The sequence below is a fragment of the Pelobates fuscus genome, chromosome 10 (assembly GCF_036172605.1).
Source record: "Pelobates fuscus isolate aPelFus1 chromosome 10, aPelFus1.pri, whole genome shotgun sequence".
Taxonomy (NCBI): Eukaryota; Metazoa; Chordata; class Amphibia; order Anura; family Pelobatidae; genus Pelobates; species Pelobates fuscus.
This window is the reverse complement of record NC_086326.1, coordinates 52,659,872-52,684,307: the sequence shown is the minus strand read 5'-3', so window position 1 is coordinate 52,684,307 and position 24,436 is coordinate 52,659,872. Positions and strand designations below refer to the sequence as shown.

The 24,436-nt window shown below is 46.7% G+C and overlaps 1 protein-coding gene across 2 annotated transcripts in view; it reads right to left on the bottom strand.

Annotated features, from left to right (window-relative positions):
• Positions 1-24,436, bottom strand: part of ADAM12 (ADAM metallopeptidase domain 12) — a 532,069-nt gene that overhangs the window by 186,280 nt on the left and 321,353 nt on the right. For both annotated transcript variants that reach the window (XM_063434720.1, XM_063434721.1), the window contains exon 8: positions 10,425-10,496. In XM_063434720.1, coding sequence (XP_063290790.1) covers positions 10,425-10,496 — 72 coding nt within the window. The remainder of the gene's footprint in view (positions 1-10,424; positions 10,497-24,436) is intronic.

Here is a 24,436-nt window from a genome sequence, read left to right as displayed (position 1 = left end):
GATTGAATTTCTAAATAATTTGCAATTTATTTACTAAATAGAGAGAAAAAAAACAAATAAAAAATATATGTGTAATGCATAATCTAAATCATCATTTTACTTATTTTGAGAAATAAGCTGCTTCACACAAACATGGGTATGCCATCTTATCACTACACTTTCACACTAAATGCAATTACTTTAAGAACTACTGCATAATGCATGCACACAAATGGTAAACAAAATGGTGGGCCCATGCTGATTAAAATACTAGAAAACAAATGCTAGGTCACTCACCCTGGAAACATTTCAGTGCACAATGGGTTACATACAGAAGTGTTTTTTCATGAGACCCAATTGTGCCGCAATTATTGCCTGCACTTAAAGGACTACTCCACACCCATTAAATCCATCAGCTTGTTGAAGAGGTTTATGTTTGAGGAGAATCCTATTTGAATTCCAGTTTCTAAAAGTGCTGTGTGTGTGAGGGTGTTCTTATCTACTGTCACAGTTTATGTTTCTAATTTTCTTTGTTAACTCACTGAGGGTTATTTTATATATTATACATATGTATGTGTGTGTGTGCTGTATATGTGTGAGAGTGTGCGGTGTGTGAGTGTGTTGTGTGTGTCTGAGGGTGCTGTGTGTGAGTGTAAATATGTTTATCTAAAAATGTATTTTTTTTGTATATTAAAAAAAAATAAAAATCTTTATATCCTCCCCTCCTTTCTCCGTGCTGCCATGAAGGGGGGCCTGTGCTGCCATCCCTGGTGGTCTTAGTGGTGAGAGTGAACTCTAGCCTGCAGGGCTACAGTTCACTCTCGCGAGATCTGATCATTGCCGTGGTAACCTCAGCAATGCTCAGACCTTGTGAGAGGAATCTGGCGGAGCTGCTGGCTAGAGTTGCCTGGGTCCTCTCCTGCCTTGCTCTCTCCCCAGCCGGCGGCCGCATATCAGTGCCTCTGGACCGACAGGGGAGATCCTGTGATCTCCCCTGCCAGCCTCGGCCCACAGCCATCGCGGCCCACCGGCATTGGCCCGGTATGCCCGATGGCTAGTCCGGGCATGACTACATGCAGCAAAAAATCCATGCATGTTTTCATTGGGGTTAAATCAACCATATAGTGATCTCTCTCCCTTTTTGGAGTGTTTCCTTAATTATAAAAACACAACTACTAGATGCAGAGCCAGTGTGTCAAAGATAAAACGGAGACCAAATTATTATCTATTAATTTTGCTCCAAACAACGTGTAGAGAACTCATAGAGAGGCACTGGGAGAAAAGGGTTCATGTACAGCAATCATTATACTGGACCTGAAATGCTTATTACTTTTGCAAATCGGAACTTTTATAAAATATAAACTAGAGGGACACCTGGTTAACCCCTACAGTAAGTTGAGGTGCTTCAGGGGTTTGGTGTGTTTCTTTAAATGACTATGGTTTTTGCGAGATTCCTTGCGTTTGTTACGGAGACCATTTTGCCACTTTTGCTATATGTTTATTATATTGTTCTTTTATGCTATCTTATTAAGTTTACCCATACATATTATATATACATTTTTTTAAATATATATTTTACATCAGGATGTATGAATAAAATACTAAACAAGTGGCAAAGCAGTTTTAAGCATCTTTGCTTATAACACTTTCAACACAGGTGAGGAGTTGAACAATAGATAGGACTTGCCACTGTCTGTAAGACTTGTATTTAAAGAAACATTTAATTGGGGAACATTTCTATAATAAACGTCTGCTGTCACATACTATATAAATGGGTTTAAACAGAAATCTATTTTCAAGTGAATCCGCAACAGACAAAACCGTTCTACCAATAATAATGTTTAACATTTATTCCGTGTGATATGATAATTAATGTCTCTATAAAAAGTAATCAACTTTCGTACGCTCAGCCGTTTGACTTTGGCACAAAAGAAAGAGCAGGAAGTTTTTTTTTTTAAAGAAATCCTATGCTATAAGTAGTGTTTCATTATTTCTTGATGGATTGAATGCATGAAATTTTTATCTACAGGGTATTGGGTTTATTGATATGACTCATTTGACAGAGATCTAAAGTATTAATCTGAGTGATACATCAAACAGTGTTTGCTGGGCCTGCTTATCATGGGAGGCATTTTAAACAACCTTGTAGCATTCCTGCTGAAATAAAATGAGTGGGAATCTGCTCATTAAAAATAAGCCCTGCAGATTTGGAAAAGAAAAAGTGGAAACAAAAATGGAACCAGAGACCAAAGCTATTATTTTATTTATTTTTTCATTTTTTTATTCATACCTTTCAAATGATCTACTCATCCTTTTTAATGAAGCCGGAAAATGAAAAATCAATTTTAACGTTCAACTGATAAAAGGTGATTAGTCACAGGTCAAGTTTAAACATTTGTTCTGCTTTTAGCTGTGTCTTTTATTTGTTAGCAAATAATACTGAGCTCTTCAGTTTAATAAGTCACTTTTCATGTGTTTGAGCAGAGGGGGTAGTTCCCTAAACACTTAACTGTAGAGAGTTTAAAGTGAATGTTTATCAACAAGAGATTATTTTTCATTTTTGTATTCAATTTGGTTTGCACTGCACTGCATTTATGTTTTTAGTGAAGAAACATTTAAAGGGATGCATTCATTAAAGGAACATTTCAAGCACCATAACCACAGCATGATGTAGTGGTTATGGTGCCAGGAGTGTCCTGGCACCCCCATTCTACGTAGTCAGACTGTCTTATTACAGTTTCCCCTCTTACATGAGGTCCATCAGGCATTGTGCCTTGTATCAACTACTCCTAACAGAGAGCTGGAAGCTTGTTTGTCCAAGTCAAGCACTGAAGTGTGGAGTTTAGCCCATAGGTTGGGAGCGACCATCTGACACTCTTAATCAATGAGCTAACCCTGCACTGCAGTGCTAAGCTTAGAAGAGTCAACAGAAGCTCCTGGCTGTCTGATGGAAGGAGTGATGTAGTGGAGGCAGAAAGTGGTGCCTGCAGACTCCAGGTTAGAAGTCAACGGTTTCTAAAATGGCAAAATGTATTTAATAAATAACCGTTCTAGAGTTGGTCTGCCTTGCGTTTATCAAATCAGGCCTTAGGCATTATAGAGACTACAAATAATTCAAGCCACAGAATGAAAGGTACATTTCGATTGGCTGAGTTGTGTTTCCAACCAATGATAATATAGTTACAATATATGAATCATGATCACAGTGAATAGAAAATGCATAGATTAGAATAAACCATTGGAAGACATACTCAGAGTAAAAACAAAATAAAACTGATGTGTCAGGTAAGAGTAGATGGAGGAAGGGAGTCAGGCTATGTGACTTGTTGGTTTGTGCCATGTCCGAGCTTAAGTAATGTAATGTAGGCTTTTGTGACTTTTGGGAAGAAAAAAAAACGATTTTCTATTGTATAAAAATAAAGTTAAATTAATGTATTTTTTTGATGTACATACACTCACAGTAGAAACATATTCTATAAGTGAATATTCAATGATGTGTAGCTTGTCAAGCTTATTTGTTTAGTGGGGAGCGATGAATAAGTAATGGAAGACTTATTTATTGGGTCTATAAATATGGCCTGTTATATAGTCCTTAACGGACTGTTCATTAATAGAGAAAATTTATGCCAAACTTACCGTAATTTTCTTTTCCTGGCTATTTCTCATGGCAGCATCACTTATGGGTAGCTCCTCCCTTAGCAGTCACAGGACAGGAATTAATTAGATTAATTAATTAGACTGATAGGTATAAAGAGTCCCTCCTCCCCTTACACCACAGTCCAATTATAAAGCTGAAAATAAAAATGGGCGGGAACCCTGATGCTGCCATGAGAAATAGCCAGGAAAAGAAAATTACGGTAAGTTTGGCATAAATTTTCTCTATTCCTGGCTAATCATGGCAGCATCACTTATGGGTAATACCCAAGCTCACAAAATTAGGGTGGGAATAAAATTATGATAAAACACACAGAACAAATTATTATGCTATGACTGAATTTAATATCAACGGGACAAAGAAACCGTAGACAGGACACTCTTCCCAAATGAGGTGGAAGGAGCATCCACATCAAGTTTGTAGTGTTTCATGAACGTCATCGGGGAAGACCAGGTGGCTGCCTTGCAAATGTCATCGTATGGAACCTCTGCCCAATTAGCCCAGGAAGTTGACAATGCTCTGGTTGAATGAGCCTTTATCTTCAGTGGAGGAGAGCGATCTTTATAGAGATAAGCCTTTCTGATTACAAGAGCAATCCAACGCTTTAATGTAGATAGAGAGGCTGCCTCACCTCTCCTGGCTCCTGAAGGCAAAACGAAAAGCTGGTGAGTTTTTCTGTAAGGAGCAGAACGTTCAAGGTACACAGACAGGCAGTCCATAACATCCAAACGATGCCACTTGATCTCCTCTGGTGAAGAAGGATTGGGATAGAAGGATGGCAGGACCACCTCTTGAGATAGATGGAAACGAGAGACCACTTTAGGCAGAAATGCTGGATTAGGTTTCAGGCACACCCTATTGTGGTAGAATTGGAGACAAGAAGGCAAGGTGGAGAAGGCCTTGATCTCTGAAATTCTCCTAGCAGAAGTAATTGCTACTAAGAACAATGTTTTGTAAGTTAGGAGGACAGCATCCAAATTCTCAAGAGGAACGAATAGATCCTCAGACAGGTAGTCGAGAACAAGCGGAAGGTCCCAAGGAGGGGTAGTGGATCTCGAAGGCGGTCTCAACTTGAAAGCCGCCTTGAAGAATCTGGAGATCAATGGGTCTGATGACCAAGAGGTGTTGCACAAAGCTGACAGGGCCGAAGACTGAACTTTAAGAGTGCTGATGCTAAGACCCTTATCCAGACCTTCTTGCAGGAACTCCAAGATGTCAGTGTTGCGAGGGCGTATGAAGTCAACTCGCTTGGCCGAAGCCCATTCCTGAAACACATCCCAGATTCTATGGTAGCATGAAGACGTAGAAGCCTTCCTTGAGTGTAAGAGAGTATTGACCACTGCTTCTGAAAGGCCTAATTGTTGAAGTCTTTCTTTTTCAAGACCCACACCCCCAATTTGAGGCGTTCCGGATGAGGATGGGATATTGGACCCTGTGTTAGCAGATCCTTCAATATAGGCAGGGGCCGAGGCTGTTCCTGGCTCAGCGTTGACAGTAGGGGAAACCACGGCCTTCGAGGCCAAATCGGGATTACGGCAATAACGGTTTTCCCTTCTGCCCAAACTTTTCTCAGGAACCTGGGTATCATGGGTAGGGGAGGGAACGCATACCCCAGATCGAACGACCAAGGAAGAGATAGAGCATCCTGGCCCAGTGCCTGACTCTCTGGGTGGAGGGAGTAGTAATTCTCCACCTGGCGATTCCTGAACGAGGCCATCAGGTCGATCTGGGGCATGCCCCACCGACGGGTGATCCAAGCAAAAACTGACTGGTGAAGTTTCCATTCTCCCGGGAGAATTTCCGATCTGCTGAGAAAATCCGCTGCTACGTTCTCCGAGCCTGGGAGATAGATAGCCTTCAGTCCCTGGAGATAGGTCATGGCCATCACCATTAGAGGAGCTAGCTCTTTTAAGAGCCGCTTGCTCCTTGTGCCTCCCTGGTTGTTTATATAAGAGGCCACCGCTCGGTTGTCCGTCTTGATCAACACCCAGGAATTCCTGATCTTTGGAAGGAACACCTGAATGGCCTTGGAAACAGCTCGCAGTTCTCTTAGGTTCGAGTGGAGCCGACTTTCTTCTCGAGTCCACCACCCCTGAGTCCATGAGGAATCGAGGTGGGCACCCCAACCAGAAGAACTGGCATCCGTCGTAATGACGGTCCACGGAGGTTCTTCCAAGGGAAAACCCTTTGCTAGGTTCTTCCCGTTCCTCCACCAGTCCAACTCTCTTCTTATTGGCAGGGGCAGAGAAATTTCCTGATCCCAATCCGTTTTTTCTCTGTCGAACTGGAGAAGAAAGCAACTCTGTACCGGTCGAAACTTCCATTGGGCCCACTTCACCAAACCTATCGTAGATATCAAAGAACCCAGGAGACTCATGACTTCCCTTGCCGAGGCCTTCTCGAGAACCTGGAGCTTCTTGACTTTGTCTTGTAACTTCAGGACCCTCTCCGGAGACAAAAACACATGAGCAGAAATGGTATTTATCACTGCTCCGAGGAACACGATGGTCTGAGACGGAATCAGGGAGCTTTTTTCTATGTTGAGAAGCCACCCGTGATCTTGCAGGATGTTCATTGCCATTAATGTATGATGCTCCACTATTCCTTGCGAAGGCCCTACGATGAGTATGTCGTCCAGGTAATGGAATATCTCGATACCTCTCATCCTTATGACGGCAATCAGAGAGACAAGGACCTTCGAGAAAGTCCTTGGCGCTAAGCTGAGACCAAACGGAAGTCCTCGGAACTGGACATGTCTTCCTAAGGCCCAGAATCGAAGGAACTGCATGTGATTGCTGTTTACAGGGATTTGGTAGTAGGCGTCTTTTAAGTCTATGGAGGTCATCCAATCTCCTGGTTTTACGCACTTTAGGATAGTCTGTAAGGATTCCATTTTGAATGTCCTTACGTCTAGAAAGGCGTTCACTCCTTTTAGGTTCAGGATGAGACGCCACTTTCCCTGGGGCTTTGGGGCCAAAAACACAGTGGAATACATCCCCTGGAATCTTTCGTGAGAAGGGACTTCCTCCAACACCTTCTGTCCCAACAGAGTGGAAATGCAAGTCCTCATGGCCCTTCGTTTGACACCTTCTGACACTTTTGATTTTCTGAAATGGGCAGCACGTGGACGAGAGGAAAATTCTATCCTGTAGCCTTCTTTTATGATAGAGGTGACCCACTCGTCTGTGACATTTGCGGCCCACACCGGGTAAAAGAACTGCAGTCTTCCACCCACCGTACCCGGATGGGCCCGAGGACCTTCAGAAGGTCTTCCTGGAGGTCCTGGCACCTCTACCTCTGGAAGCCTTATTGGAAGAGGAGTGAGAGAAGGACTTCCACGAAGAGTTCCTGGAATACTCCCTTCCGGGCTTGTAGCTTCTACTGTCCCGAAAGGACCGATCCTTAAATCGCCTGGTTTTCCAGGAGGAGGAAAAACCCTTTCTGCTGACTTGTGGCAGAAACGCTTTTTTCCCATCAGCAGCTTTCTGAATGGCATCCTCCAGGATCTTACCAAACAGGAGGTCCCCTTGGAACGGTAGACCACACAAGGACGCTTTGGAGGCATAGTCCGCCCCCCAGGAATGAAGCCATAAAGCCCTTCTGGAGGCCACCGATAGGGCCATACCTTTGGCAATCATGCGAGTGATGTCCAGGGAGGCTTCAGAGCAAAATTCAGTGGCAAGGCTCAAATCCTTGAGACTTCCCAGGAGATGTTCTCTACGGACACCTTGATCAATATCTTCCTCCAAATTAGCGAGCCAAACTCGCAAGGCCCTGGAGAGAGTGGTCAGCGCCACTGCCGGATGAAGGGCGGAGCCTAGCGCCAGATAGGCTTTAATTAGGTCACCATCCATACGCTTTTCCATAGGTTCTCTTAAGTATGCCATGGAGTCTATAGGAAGCGTGGTCTTTTTAGCCATATGGATCACTGCGGCATCAACCTTGGGAACCGAATTCCAAAGGCAGCAGTCCACGGTAGAATAAGGATAAGTCCTTGTGAATTTGTTTTTCAAGGTGGACTTCCTCTCCGGCTTATTCCACTCCTGAAGGATCATGTCCTTTATAGAGGAATGCACAGGGAACGTTGGTCTATTAGGTTTCAGATCCTCAAAAAACCTGTCAGCCTCTCTCAATTCAGACTTTTCTTCCGTGAGGCTAAGAGTGTCTCTGAGGAGGTTAATAAGCCGATCTACAGATTTAGAGTCCAGAGACCTGGAGGCATAGTCAGCCTCCTCCTCCCCCTCATCAGAGACCTCCCACAGGTCCGGATCCTCCTCAGAGCTGGAAGACTGAGGTTCCGCTCTGCGTCTCTTAGGAGGGCCACCACATCCCGTGGTAGACTTAAAGCCCTCAGCAATTGCACGGGAAATCCAGAGCTTAAGATCATCCTGCGGTGAAGTCTTACTGGGGACATTAGCCGCTTCCGACAAGCATTCCCTGCAGAGGTTCCTTCCAGGTGGAGCAGGTGATGAGCAATTAATGCACTTATTGGACTTTTCCCTTGATTTCCTCGCTGGGGAATCCAGATGCTTGCTGGGGCTGAAATAAAGCCATATATGACATATATTACAGGCTTAGTTAGGCACTCTTTTTAACAACCCCCCCCAATAGAAAAATTGAATGGCTCACCTATGTTTTCTAGAGAGGGATCTTGCAGAGGCAGAGGGGGAATCCATACTACAAGGGAGAACCAAAGGGAAATTCAACACAATACCTAACCAAAAGGTCAGAGCAGACTGACCAGCAAGAGAAAATATAACAACCTTAAACAAGAAATATCAGGAATCCTACCTTATAATGACACAAAGTCCTCCAGGCAGCCAAGAAACAGCAAAGGGCGAACTGCAGGGGAGCCAGGAACGAGATCGCTCGAACAGCTGATGCAGCGCACGATCAGACTGTCAGAAACTGTCTGTTTAAATAGAGCCGGGGAAACCATCCGGTCCGCGCATGCGCAGACCGCTGGAACGCACGCTGTGCGTTCCAAACGCTCGCGGCCAAGGAAATCACTTCCGGGTTCGCCGGATCCGGCCGCGAGCACCAGCCTGTCTGCTGGAACGCAAACTGTGTCCCAGCCTGCGACGCCCGAACCCCCAGGAAGCCCCAGGCAGTCGGGGAATAGCCCCATGGGCCAGAAGGCATAGCCACCAATCCAGGAGACCCCACAGGGAACCGGACAACACACCAAGCCACAGGTAGGACCACTCCAGGGCCCCATAGTATGGATTCAAAGAACTGCCAGAAATAGGTGCGGGGGGGGGATTTTGGACCCCAATTAAGAGGGGCAAGCTGATAACAAGGGGAATTTTTAAGGAAGACCAACCCCATCAGACAAATAGAAATCCAGTGTCTCCCTCAGAACACCTAAATCCCACGTAGCGGTTCAGTACTTACACAGAACCTGACCCAGTTAGTCCTGCTCATGCAGGCTGTTTACTGGGGCCTTCAAATGAAGAGAGGCTGAACTTCATTTGGAACGAACCCACGACAAACGCAGGAAGGTGGCCATAAAAGAAAAAGTTAAAAGTCCTGTAGAACTTGCTAAGGACAGGAAAAAAGACTGTGGTGTAAGGGGAGGAGGGACTCTTTATACCTATCAGTCTAATTAATTAATCTAATTAATTCCTGTCCTGTGACTGCTAAGGGAGGAGCTACCCATAAGTGATGCTGCCATGATTAGCCAGGAAAGGAACCATATATCTAAAGCACCTTAGCTTGCTGAAGTGCTTTACGTGTGAAGAACGTGTCCTCTTTTTTTCATTTTACAAAAAGTGCCAATCTCAATAGAAATTGGCACTTTTATAAATTAACCTTGTTTACCCATTTTCTGTCAGACAACCATTACAGTTACTTCCTGGTTAGTTAGCGCAGTGCAGCCAAACTCAAGAGGCAGCAATTGTCCAGAGCACCTGCCTTGCAAAAAAATCTCAGTGAGCTGCATTGGGAAGTCTGTGATTGGACAGTAACAGAAAGTCTGGGCGGGGTTAGAAGGGGAGGGCTTGCGGTTTTTAGATATACCTTCAAAAAAAAAAACACAATTAAGATGCATACATGTTTTCATTGGGGATATATCTACTAAACAATGATTATTTTGTTGGCATTTCGGCAGTAGAGTGCCCCTTTAATAACAAGGTGTCTCATACAAAAATGTGTTTCTGTGACTGTTTTCCCTCTAAAAAAAAAGGAAAAATATCAACCGCAGCTTGCAATTTCCATAAGGACAGAATATACTAAACAAACCTCAGTAGTGGTTGTTCTAAAGGGACAATATTTAACTCCGTAACTACTGAGTTACTCATAGCAGTTGTGTGTTTCTTTTGTGAGAAGTGCTATTGAAAATAAATGCATCAATTTCTTCCAGTGTATTTATATTATGTAGAGAAAACAAAGTAGTGGTAACAGAATAGTGCTTAGAGGTCACGAGTCCAGATATTTGAGCCGCTAACCCCGACCACTAAAGGGACCCCCTTCAGTCTGGAACAGGACTGAAATATTTGCGAATGGCGAGAATGTTTCTTACCACCACGCGCCTATGTTCACTTTGAATTACATGTTTGGTGTCGAGTGCAACCAAACATTGTGTGAACCCCTTATTAACAAATGCTTTTGGATTTTCGGATGTTTGGCTGGTAAAATTCCAAAAGTCTGATGATACGCTCAGACATTGTTTGAACACAAGGCAGAGAAAAACCATAAGCTATTTCAATAGCCGGAACTGTCCAAAAACAATAAATAGATACCACTATATAATTACCAACTCATTCAAATTTTTGGATTAATATGTACTGACCTTGTCCGCGTAATTCGCCATTTCTATGAGTCGATGTTTAACTCTATCCACATCCTTTCCTTGCCTCTGAAACTTTAAAAAAAATATTTATGTTAAAAAGAAAGAGACACATCTTAAAACCTACATTTTATAGTACAGAACTCTTAATTGGGCTAATTAGTGCTATTTATAATATTAAAGAACTAAAACGTACATCAGTAAGCTAGTTTTCCCAGTGAAAGAAGACATCTTAAATACTTGGCATGAGATTTATTTAATTATTTCTTCTTCAAGGAACACTTCAGCTGACGCTCCCCGCAAATGAGCCGGAGGAGAAAATGGAATCTACTAGCAGGAGATACAAACTCTTGCTTCTGGCTGCATTGAGAAAGGGAACAGCACCCCTTTAATAAGAAGTCACACATTCAGCAAGGCTTTTATTACTTACATCGGGGGCACCAGGGCAATACTGGCACTATAACCACTACATCATGATGTAGTGGTTATGGTGCTTTGAGAATTCCTTTAAATTATTCCACTGCTGAAAAGGGAACCGATTTGTTGTGTCCAATATTAAAAAAGAGTGATAAAACTTATTAAACACACACAGTATACTGTAAATGTTTACATTTGTTCAGACCTCACTTGGTCCTCTGCACAAAGACCACTGAGTGCCCATACTACCATACTTTATGGATCTTTTGGGATATATATATATATATATATATATATATATATATATATATATATGAATATATGAATTTGTCTATAATACTGTTTTTTGTGATTTCTTTTTTATGATATTGTTTTATCCTTTGGGCAGCTGTTTTGATACTTTATTTTATACTTTGTACCTATAGTATAGAGTCAATTGATAAATTATTTACACTTCACTTTATATTATGTATCCGCAATAGAGAGTTCATTGGTACATCATTTATTATAGTGGGTCCATGCATACATTGTGACTTTTATTCATTTAGTGTTTGTCTTGATTTATTTTAAGTATATTTACCGTATATACTCGAGTATAAGCCGACCCGAATATAAGCCGAGGCCACTAATTTTACCCAAAAAAACTGGGAAAACTTATTGACTCGAGTATAAGACTAGGGTGGGAAATGCAGCGGCTACTGGTAAATTTCTAAATAAAATTAGATCCTAAAAAAATATATTAATTTAATATTTATTTACAGTGTGTGTATATGAGTGCAGCGTGTGTGTAGTAGTGCAGTGTGTGTAGTAGTGCAGTGTGTGTATGAGTGCAGTGTGTATGAGTGCAGTGTGTATGAGTGCAGTGTGTGTATGAGTGCAGTGTGTATGAGTGCAGTGTGTATGAGTGCAGTGTGTATGAGTGCAGTGTGTGTATGAGTGCAGTGTGTGTATGAGTGCAGTGTGTGTATGAGTGCAGTGTGTATGAGTGAAGTGTGTATGAGTGCAGTGTGTGTGAGTGCAGTGTGTGTGAGTGCAGTGTGTATGAGTGCAGTGTGTGTATGAGTGCAGTGTGTATGAATGCAGTGTGTATGAATGCAGTGTGTGTATGAATGCAGTGTGTATGAGTGCAGTGTGTATGAATGCAGTGTGTGTATGAATGCAGTGTGTATGTGTGTGTGTGTGTGTGTGTGTGTTGAAGAGCCTTGGTGGGGGGTGGGCAATTTTATTATTTTTAAAAAATATATATTTTAATTTTTTTTATTTATTATTTCTTATTATTTAATTTAATTAACTTTTTTATTTTATTATTATTCATTTTTTTTTTCGTCCCCCCTCCCTGCTTGATTCATGGCAGGGAGGGGGGCTCCTTCCCTGGTGGTCCAGCATTGGCAGTTCAGTGGGGGGAGAAGGGGGCTGTCAGAGCTGTACTTACCTTTCCTGCAGCTCTTGTCAGCTCTCTTCTCCTCCTCTGCGCCATCCGTGCAGCTCTTCTGTCAGCTCCCAGTGTAAATGGGCTCTCGCGAGATTTACACTGGGAGCTGACCGAGGTGCTGAACGGACGGCGCAGAGGCAGGGCCGGATTAACATAGGGGCTGATGGAGCTGCAGCTCCAGGCCCAGGCCCATGGAATAGGCCCATTAAAAAAAAAAAATAAAAATAAAAATATATATATATATATTTTTTTTTTTTACACACTACTCTTAGGTTTGCCACCTGACTGGTATTTTACTGGCCCAGCCGGTATTTGAGGTTGCCTGGCCATGCCTGTATTGCAGTAATACCGGCAATACAAATGCAGGTATTTTTCGCAGAATAAATGGAGATTACTCTGCAATACCAGCACCGGCCAGTAGGGGTCACTGTGTGTGGAGAGAGGCAGGGATAGGAAGTTACAGCATATCCCTGCCTCTCTCTACTACTCAGTGATCTGTGGGGGAGCAGCTACACAGCACAGAGAGTCCAGACAGCAGCTCTACAGCTCAGGTAAGTGAGGGGTGGGGGGAAAGGCAGCAGGGACACATGGGGACACTGAGACACTAGGGGACACATGTGGACACTGAGACACATGGGGACACTGAGACACTAGGGGACATATGGGGACACAGACACTAGGTGACACAGACACTTGGGGACACATACGCTAGGGGACACATGGGAACACAGACACCAGGGGACACAGACACTGGGAGACCTAGAAACACAGAGACACTTGGGGACACAGGAAAACATGGGGACACTGAGACACTTGGGGACACTGGAAAACATGGGAACACTGAGACACTAGGGACACTGGGACACATGGGGATGCTGAGACACATGGGGATGCTGAGACACATGGGGATGCTGTGAGACATAGGGACATACTGAGACATTGGGACACGGAGACACTATGTCCCCATTTCTCCCAGTGTCCCCATGTCCCCCATCCAGTGTTGCTAGTGTCTCAGTGTCCCCAAGTCTCCCAGTGTCTGTGTCCCATGTCTCTCAGTGTGCCTAGTGTCCCCATGTCTATGTCCACAACTGTCCCCATGTCTACCAGTGTCCCCAAGTGTCTGTCTCCCAGCCAGTGTCCCCTAGTCTTCCAGTGTCCCCAAGTCTCCCAGTGTCCCCTAGTCTCCCAGTGTCCCCTAGTCTCCCAGTGTCTGTGCTCCCATGTCTCTGTGTCCCTAGTGTCTTAGTGTCCCCAAATGTTTCTGTGTCCCCATGTCTCCCAGTGTCTGTGTTCCTAGTGTCTCAGTGTGCCTAGTGTCCCTATATGTCCCAGTGTCCCCATGTCTATGTCCACAACTGTCCCCATGTCTCCCAGTGTGCCCAAGTGTCTGTCTCCCAGCCAGTGTCCCCTAGTCTCCCAGTGTCCCCTAGTCTCCCAGTGTCTTAGTGTCCCCAAATGTTTCAGTGTCCCCATGTCTGCTAGTTTCCTTAAATGTCTTAGTGTCTCCATGTCTCTCAGTGTCCCTGGGTCTCTCAGTGTCCCCATGTCTCACTGTGTCCCCAGTATCCTAGTGACATGGGGGACACTGAGACATTGGGACACTGGGAGAAATGGGGACACTGACACTGGGAGACTAGGGGACTGGATGACATGGGGACACTGACACTGTGATACATAGGGGCACTGAGACATTGGGTGACTTGCGAGACTGAGACACTGGGAGCAACCCATCTATACAGCAGAATCAAACTGTGAGTAGTTTGTTGGTGTTTTTACAGAATTTTCTCTGATTCACTCCTTTTGATTATACAAATGATTAAGGCTGGTATTTGTTTTCCAAGAAAGGCGGCAACCCTAACTACTTTTCATACACTCTTGCTTAAAAGAGCACTATAGGGTCAGGAACACAATCATGTATTTCTGACCCTATTATGTTAAAACCACCACCCTGGCCCCTTCGTGCCTCCCTAAGTATAGTAAAATATAACTTGTATTCAAGTCTGCAGCTGCAGGCTCTGCCTCTGAACTGACTGTCTGCTGACATAATCAGAAGTGGTGGTCTGAGCAAATTACAATACTTCCCCATAGGATTGGCTGAGACTGTCAACTAGGCTCTGCCAGCACAAGTCCAACATAGCCCTGGCCAATCAGCATCTCCTCATAAAGATAAATTGAATCAATGCATCTCTATGAGGAATGTTCAGTGTCTGCATGCAGAGGGTGGAGACACTGAATGGCAGTGCTGCACACTAGGCAGTACTGCCCCAGGAAGCACCTCTAGCAGCCATCTAAGGAGTGGCCAGTGGAGTTATTTTCTCTGAAAAGACAGTGTTTACTGCAAAAGGCCTGAATGGAATGATTCTACTTACCAGAACAAATACAACAAGTTGTAGTTGTTCTGGTGACTATAGTGTCCCTTTAAGTTTGGAAGCTTAAGAGGGATGTATGGGAACAAAACTTGTGTGGACTGGCTGACAATAAAATTAGTTTAGGTAATGCAGACATTGGTCTCTCTAACACTGTGGCATGTCCCCTTTCTTCTACACTCACTACATACACATTTTCTATGTCCCAGACTATATACCAGGAACTTCTGCCTGCTAGTAAGAAGGTAAGGAGACAAATGGACCAGCGAGTGCTAGGGGACAGTCCTTGGAAAGCATGGAGTGAGCGTGTCATTATATGCATTTATGTCAAGCTCAGGGTGCTGCCTGCATAGTATGCCCTTAGTTGGACAGCCTGCAGGATTGGCGGGCAGCCTGACATGCTTTCATGCCAGGCAGTCCTTCAAATTCTTTGGACAGACATGCCTCCTTTTTGGGCATGTTCTCCCCTTTTGTCAGGTCTGGTCACGTGATTCGCAACCAGTGGCCCACCCTTTTACCCCGCCCATTAACTTCCTGCTTCACTGGACACTGCTGTTAGGGGTTATGGATTTACTTGAAAGATGAAAGCATAAATTATAGAGAGATTAGCATAGAGTATGTGTTTTTTTTATAGCTGCATCCTATCCAGCACCGTCTCCATCAGATACATGGGAGGAATGAGTGTTTTTGGTCGATAAGATTCGTAATTAGGCCCATCATTTTCAGCACCAGGCCCAGTGTGCTCTTAATCCGGCCCTGCGCAGAGGATAAGGGAGCTGACAGGAGCTGCAGGAAAGGTAAGTACAGCTCTGCCAGCCCCAGTCTGTATTATGGCAATGCAAATTGCCATAATACAGACTATTGACTCGAGTATAAGCCGAGTTGGGGTTTTTCAGCACAAAAAATGTGCTGAAAAACTCGGCTTATACTCGAGTATATACGGTATTGTATAGGAGTTGTATCTCAATAAATATAGCAATTATAGTTTCCCAAACATCTATTTCTGAGCGCACATACTTTTCTATATCCTTTTGAGCTACCACTCAATTTTAGACGCTTGTGAATGTATGTAGCTGCCAGCCCTTAATATTTGTTATTTAGTACACCTTGTATCTATTTTTATAGTCAATCTTTCTTTATTAAGAAGTTTTCAAGGGGTACAGAATAAAAGAAAAAGGAGGAGGGGGGAATACATGAAATTTCACGTTTTAAATTATGCTTGTTCAAATTCTACATAGTGAACAGGTAATTATGCAATCTCAATATACAACATGTTACACTGTATGCAACTATGATAATAATACTTTTGTACAGCCGTCATTCGTATCCTTTTCTATCACCGCTCGACATTACTAGCTGGAGTTGTGACATCCCCACAAGAAAAGTCATACATCAATCCCCTAAGGTTCCAGTTTACCGGGCCCACTTCCCGTGTCCGTTCTCCCTCTTTGGGATAAGGTGTACATTCAGGGTATGTATCGTGATTCCCTGTCTTCGGTCAGCAGGCGTATCTACCTTTTGTGAGCTTGTTTCTATGTCTTATGTGTGTGCTGGAATGAGCCCATTACCCCTCAGTGTGGTATGGGACCTGTATACTACTGCTAGATTATGGTGTGAGCATGGGGAGTGAGCCCTTTATCGTGGTGTACTGGAACATAGCAATCATTCGGCAAACAACTCTAGTCCGTATTGGTGTTAATACCTCCACACATTTCTATATTGAAAAAGAGGATCCATTACTCATGGGTTTGGAGAGTACCTTTTCTACAAACAGTGAAGTTGTTCTGGGTAAGTCAGGTCCTGCCACCTCGCCTTCAGTCTCTGTACTCTATCCACGGGGTGGGGATTTTGTTCCCGGGGTATGGGAGTCTATTTCAGTGCGTCACAAGGGGTCTTATTAGTCAGGTGTTAGTATCTGTGGGTGTAGTCCTGCTTCTGATGGGTCACTGTCTATGTCTCGGGCGTCTAGTGCCCATTTGGTGCGGCACAAATATTGGTTTACCAAATTTCTGCGGACCTAGGGGTCTAAGAACTCGACATGCCTCTCCGTTTCAGCCTGTGCGCCCTCGTCCATCTGTGTGCGGTTTCCTGGCGCCTGAGATATTTGCGCATCCTTAGTCATATGCATTGTGGACTATGTTGTGCGTGGAACTCAGCTATGCATACAATTGTTGGTTACCATAGGTCTGGTTAACCGTGGTGTTTGTGGGTTTCTATGTACATAAGTAAGGGTGGGAAATGAAAGAAAGGGGGGGGTGGTTGGGAAAGGGGGGGGTTCTCCACTCGGGGTGATGGCGGTCGGGGCTACATCCCCGGTTCTCCCCGTCCAGTCAGCCAAGCGAGCCCGGGTTTCCCATTCCGTTCGGAGGAGCTTAATATCTCCTATTGTCGCTCAACCTATCTACACTGTTCGCCGTAGGGTGGCATTTACCTCGGCTACCTTCCAGATATGTACATTAGCCAGGGTGTCCAGGTTTGAAGATAGCGTTCTGTGGTTCCGTGTAGTGATGCTGTCAGCTGTTCCATCCCGCGGATCTCCTCCACTTTGGCCATCCATTCCTGTGCAGAAGGCACCGTCACTGTCTTCCATTTCATAGGGATGAGAGATTTGGCGGCGTTCAACAGATGTTTAGTCAGCGATTTTTTGTACTTCGATACGGATACCGGCGTGTGGTGCAGGAGTATCGGTAGTGGTTGGAACGGTAGATCCGGGTCTATGATGTCTGTGATCCGCTGGTGTATCTGTTGCCAGTACGGGGCTACGCTTCTGCAGGACCACCAGATGTGTAGGTCCGTGCCGTCTTCTCCACCGCAGCGCCAGCAGGTTGCAGGAACCGATGGTATCATCCTGTGGATCCTTGCAGGAGTTCTGTACCAGTTGGTCAGTAGTTTAAAATTGAGCTCCTGCTGTTTGGAGCAGAGGGAGCTCTGGTGCGTTAGGATGTGGATTTTAGTCCATTGGGGGTCCGACAACTGTACACCCGTGCTCTCCTCCCAGCGCGTCACATGAGTGAGGCGTATCGGCTGTTGTGGTGACAGAAGCATTGCATAGAGGATCGAGATTCCTCTACATAGATGTGCACATTTCTTACATATTTGTTCAAATTCCGTGAGGGCTCTATGGAATAGTCGCCTCCCCTGTTGGGCTAGGTAGTATGTTTTGGTTTGGAAGTACCTGAACCTGTCTAGTCCCGTAGGGGTACGTTCCGGCATCAGATCCTGGAGTTGTTTCATCCCGTCCTCTCCACACCATTGTCGCATATACGTCCACTCCGAGAGGCCGAAGGTCGCGATGTCCTGTGGTGATAGGCCGCCCGCCAGTTCCGGATTATGCGTTATCGGCGTTAGTGGGCCTGGTGTGGTGGTAAGCGTGAGGGTGATCCTGATGCGATACCAGGTTCGTAGGGTCGCCCCAATGAGCGGGTGGCCACGTAGGTGTACGCTCCTTAGGGGGTCCCCAAGCCAAACCGCAGCCGGTAGCGTTCCAGCCATCTGAGTCTTCTCCATTTGTATCCATCTCTTATCGGATTTGGGTACGTGCCAATCCACTATGCGTTGGAGGTGGGTTGCCCTGTAGTAGTCTAAGAGTGAGGGGAGCCCCACTCCCCCTTGGGCCTTGGGTAGGCGCAGGTGTTGCTTTTTCAGTCTGGGGGTCCTAGATTGCCACACAAACTTGGTAATGGCTGTGTCCATAGATTTGAAGAAAGTCTGAGGTATGCCTATGGGGATGGCCTGGAACAGGTACAATAGTCGTGGCAGGAGATTCATTTTTATTGCGTTCATCCTGCCAAACCAGGAGACACATAGACCCGACCAGTGCATCATGTCCGACCGTAGTCTGTGGATCATGGGTTCGAAGTTGTGGGCATACATCCGAGTTAGGTCGGTGGACAGCCAGATCCCCAGATACTTGATTTTAACGGGGCACCACTTGAATGCATATTGGGTCTTGAGATGAGTTGTCATCTCCTCTCCAGTTGTAACGGGTAGGGCTTCCGATTTATCAGTGTTCAACTTCATATTGGAGACCTGCCCGTATTCATCGAAGGCCCTCAGGAGGTTCGGTAGAGTGGCCAGGGGTTCGCTGACGAAGAATAACATATCATCTGCATATGCGGCCACCTTATGCTCCTGGCCTCCCAGGGTGAACCCCCTGATACCCCCATCCCGTCTGACCGCCCCCAGGAACGGCTCCAGGGAGAGGGCAAACAGGAGGGGGGACAGTGGGCATCCCTGTCTCGTACCGTTGTGGATCCGCACTGGGTCCGACAGAGCTCCATTAACTCGGATCCTAGCGGAAGGAATCGTATATAGCGACGCTATCCACGTTATGAGGTGGGGTCCAAAACCCATCGCACGGAGAGTTGCCAACATGAATCGCCAATCCACCCGATCAAAGGCCTTCTCCGCGTCTGTGGAAAGGAGGAGGACCCTCAGCCTGGAGCTCCGTGCCGCATGGATGACATTTAGGGCCCTTGTGGTGTTGTCTCTCGCCTCCCGACCTGGAATGAACCCCACCTGGTCCGGGTGGACCAAAGCAGGCACCACTCCTTTCATTCGAGTCGCCAGGATTTTCGTGAATAGTTTTAAATCAGCATTCAGGAGCGAGATTGGCCGGTAACTTGCGCAATTAGTGGGGTCCTTACCCTCCTTGTGGATTATCGCAATTGTTGCCGTAAGGGCATCTCTGGGTAGGGTTGCGCCGTCTAATATGGAATTGAGGCCAATGAGAAGCTTGGGTAAGAGCACTTCTCCAAATTCTTTGAAGTAACGGAGCGGTAGACCGTCCGGCCCAGGAGCCTTATTCAGTTTGGAGCCCTTCAATGCCGCCTGAAGTTCCTCGAGAGTGATCGGGGCTTCCAGACTGTCTGCCACCTCCTCGCTTAAGGTTTCCGTGACGTGGCGTTGTAGGTAGCTACTTATTCGTTCCTCTTGCCGATGGTGGTCTCTATCTCCGTCCTTAGGTGGTAAGTTATACAGGTCACTGTAGAAGCTATGGAATGCTTCTGTGATCCTATCTGGGAGCTGAGTTACCCCATGGGTTCTATGCTGTATTTTCGTAATTTGGTACTTACGACGTTGCTTTTGCAGCATCCTGGCCAGGAGTCGATCGCATTTATTTGAGTATTCATAAAAAAAGCGCTGCGATTTGCGTATCGTAAATTGGAGTTTCTGTTGTATGATGTCCCTCAGTGCGCCTCTGGCGTCTAGTAGTGCCTTATAGTTTTCCTCTGATTGGGTGTTTTTGTGTGCAGTTTCCAGGGCCGCGATCTGGGACGTTAGGTCCTCGATTCGCATTCGCTGTTGTTTCTGTCTATGAGTACATATTCTGATCAGCTCTCCTCGGATCACACATTTATGAGATTCCCATATTGTCAGTGCTGGGATTTCCGGGGTTTCATTCTCCTCGAAGAATCTTGTCAGTGTCGAACGGAGTTCGGCTGTAACCAGATCATCAGTAAGGATGGACTCGTTCATCCGCCACTGTCGCTCTCTGGGTCGAAATAGAGGGGACTTGATTGTCGCCGTTATTGGGGAGTGGTCCGACCATCCCATGGGCCGGATCTCAGCCGTTAGCAGCAGAGGCAGTAGTTCTCTGGCAACGCAGATGTAGTCCAGTCTGCTATACGACTTATGGGCCGTCGAGTAATAGGTGAAATCCCTCTCGTCCGGGTGTAGGACCCTCCAGCTGTCCATGAGTCCCGAGTCCTGGAGCGCTCTACGGATCTCGTGGAGGTCCCGAGACGGGAGGGAGCTCGTTCCCTTTGAGGTATCTATTCTCGGTTCCAGGGCGGCATTCAGATCACCTGCTACAATAAGGAAACCTTCCCTGAACAGTTCAAGTTTGCGCAACGTTTTGCGGAGGAAACCAGATTGTCGGGCGTTTGGTGCATAAAGGCTAGCGAAGGTGTAGGTGTTGTCCGCAATTTTGCCCTTTATGAAGAGATATCTCCCCATTTCGTCCGCTTTGGTCGCTGTGCATTCAAACGGAATCGTACTAGCAAACAGGATCGCTACCCCAGCCTTCTTGGCAGTGTGGTGATTAGCGAAGAATCCCACCGGGTATCTCGCATCCTTCAGGCTTGGTCCATCTGTGCCTCGAAAGTGGGTCTCTTGGAGGAACGCCACAGACACCCGTTCTGTCCATAGGGAGCGTAGGAGATGAGACCTCCTTTCCGGGATGTTCAGGCCCCGGGCATTGTTCGACCAGACACGGAGGGGAGCGGGAGCGAACCCCGTCCCTACCATTCCCGGGGTGGGGTTGGGGGGGGAGGGAGGTCAGGGAGGGGAAGAGAGGGAAGGAGTGTGAGCTGCTCGAAGCAGGTTCACAAAGACTTGGCACCTGTGGTGGTGGTGTCGTGCGGGGTCTCTATGTGGGTAGAGTCCGGCTTGCACCCACCAGTGGTAGGGGGTGCCCGTCAGTGGGGTACGTAGCCCTTTAGGCTCTGGTACAGTGTTCAGTATACGAGTATGGTATGTGTTTGCAGAGATCTCTTAGGTGTGGTTATGATACCTGTCTGCGGACTAAGAAATCCTACTACAGGGTATTAAGCCCTTTCTATCAGGGTGTAATTATCACTAGTGTCGTGTCCCTAGGGGAAGTGATCAATGTTCCTCCCCCCTGGCCGAGGGAGCGTAAGTGACACGGGAGGCATGTGGTCCGTATAGACATTTTATAGTCGGATTTGTCGGGTGATGGTGGGCGACTAACAGTGTCCCAGGAGTCGGGTCCATCCACCAGGTTGTCGTTTGGCTGGGGGGGGAGTGCCCTCCGCTCGGAGTCGGCGAGGGGGACGGTCAGTGTATCTATTACTTGCTTTAGCAAACCCTGTCAGCCTGCCCTCACAGTGTGGCCCGTCTCCCTTATTAGTATGACCCCTGGCGGGGGTGGGGTGCATTTCCAAGTTGTCGCCTGGGGGGGGGGTGTCAGGGGCAGCCATCGTCCGGGGGTCTCACGGGGGCAACTTCCGGGGTATCCCTAGATGACAGGGCCTGGTTCGGTAACACATTCCCTCATCCTACGTCACCTCCTCTCCATAACCGTCTATGTGTGGTAGGGGGTCCTATAGACATCCAAAGACTGCTTAAGCGGGGGACTGGGCGGTTCTGCACGTTATACCAAAAACATTCAAACTAGCAACAACATTAGTAAACTTAGCTCCCCCCGCCCCCACCCCCCAGGGCCCCGTGTCCCACACTTTGCTCCCCCAGAGCATCCGTTATAAGTAGAGGTCCTCATGCGGATAAATGACCCCGGCCAGCCCGGGAGGTGAGGGGACGCCCATCCCGTAATAAAGGTGGTCGGGGCAGCTGTCAGTTCTTCTCGTTCACACAGCCGTGTTTATCTCTGTGAAGCCTGGGGGTCTGTGCGTCTTACATGCCCCAATCCCTAGTCTCATACAACATTGATTGTCCCCCCTCCCCCCTGCAGCCCCCCACCCAAACGGCCTGCCCCGGGGATTGGAGCCACACAATACGGCTGCTGGCTTCGGCCTGGGTTGAGGGGTACAGCCTGCGGACAAGGTCGCTCCAAACTCAGACCCTTCCCCTGCCTGCTATGTCCCTGCTTTGAGTCTCTGGGTTCTGCCTCACAGGTCCCGTCCCCCTCCCCAATAAACCTGCAAAGAGTCTCCCCACCCCTCAATAATCCTCTGCAAACTCCATTCACGGTAGGACCCCTTAATCCCCCAAAACACTGTAAGCACTCACCAGTCCCCATGTCCAGGTCAGGGTCCGACTACTTTACTCTTCAGGGCCCTCAGGGCCTCCTCTCCGTTGTGGTTGCCCTATGCGGCCAGGCGCGGTGTCGGGTGGTCTGACAGGAGCCAGCGGGTCTCTCCTGGTGGCAGCGGCTTCGTCGAGGATCCAGTTTCGAACCCTTACTTGAGGGAGGCCTAGCGTCCGTTGGAGTCTCGGAACATCTTCCGGCCAGCGGGCCGTAAGCCAAGCGTTGCCATGCCTCGCCTGCAGGCTAAAGGGGAACCCCCAGCGATATTGGATTCTCTTTTCCCTTAGTGCATTCGTCACAGGGCGGAGGGCTCTCCTGGCATCGAGCGTCAGGCTGGATAGGTCTTGATATAGGGAAATTTCCGCTCCCTGGTAGTTGATGGCAGGGAGCGCTCTCGCGGCCGCCATTATGTTATCTCGGAGTCCTGGCGTGGCTATGCAGCAGACCACGTCTCGTGGGTTCCCGTCTTGCCTTGCTGGACCCAGGGCTCTATGCGCCCGCTCAAAATGTATGGTGGCTGGGGCTTGTGTTCCCAGGATCTGCCGGAAGAGATCGGTCAGCGAGGTGTGAAGCGGTACATTACCCTCCTCAGGCAGGCCGCGGACCCTGATGTTATTGCGTCTGCTTCTGTTCTCTAGGTCTTCCACCTGCCTGCGGATGGCGAGGAGCATGTTTCCTTGCCTTGTCACAGCTACTTCCGTGGCCCTGTGTTGGTCCTCACTACCTTGTACCGCCGTCTCCATTTCGTCTACGCGGTGTTCCAGCGTGGTAAGGTCCGTGCGGAGGCCAGCCAGTTCCTCTCGAAGCGCTGTGCGCAGTTCCTGAACTATGGCTCCCTTGTCAGCTTTGGAGAGCATGTTGGCAGAGATCCGGGTAAGTTCAGTTCTGATGAGGGCAAAATCACTTGCCTGGGTGTCTCCCGTCAGCATTTCTCCTGTGCTCACTGAGCTTGGCGATGTGGGCGCCATCTTGGCCGCATGCTGCGGTTCCCTGGAATCCGACGGTGTAGCTACAAAATCGTCCATCGGGCCTGTGTATCTCCTCGGGGAGTTGGTCCCCGATGTCTCCGGGGCTAGGTGCTTCTTTGTTCGGACCATTAGTACCCGTGTTAATGCTGTTTTTGAGCTTAATTTCGGCCAGGGGTGCGGAGCTGATTTACTGAGCGTCCTGCACCATGCTCGTCCAGGCCACGCCCCCCTTGTATCTATTTTTAAATATGATATGTAACAAATAAAATGATCCAACTGAGATGTTATCAACGCCTCGTCTGTCACCAATTTCCTATCTGTACAACTATATGTTAAATGTGAAAAACTAAAAAAAAAAAACAGAATTATAAAAAAAATAAAAATTCATTCAGTGAACTCTAAAGTTGTTGTTTAAGTGCACTGGACTAAATGTGCTGAATCTTGTATGTTACATACTTACACTGATCAGCCACAATACTAAAACCACCTGTTTAATATCGTGCAAGTTGGGCAAGTCCTGCAAGTTGTGAGGTGGGGCCTCCATGGATCGGATTTGTTGTTCCAATCAGATTGAGATCTAGAGAATTTGGAGGCCAAGGCAACACCTTGAGTTCTTTGTAGTGTTCCTCAAACCAGACATCAACAATTTGTGCTATGTGGCAGAGTGCATTATGCTGCTGGATGAGGCAACAGCCACCAGGAAACACAATTGCCATGAAGGGGTGTATATGGTCTGCAACAATCTCTAGGTAGGTGGTGTGTGTCGAAAACACATCCACAATAATGCCAGGATCCAAGGTTTCCCAGCAGAACAGTGCCCAGAGCGTACCACTAATACAAAACCAAAAAAAGTGAATAAGGTGCAATAAAATATTATTTTACCCTAGAATTTAAATAAATAAAGTAGCACCTTATAAGGTGAAATAGCCCAAAACATTTGCACTCTTAAAATATAACAATACAACATAGTGTATCCTGCTGCCTCTTCCCCAGGTACACGGCACACACAAACCTGGCTATCCACCTGATCTATAGAAAATGTGATTCATCAGACCAGACAGCCTGCTTCCATTGCTCCATGGTCCAGTTCTGATGGTCACGTG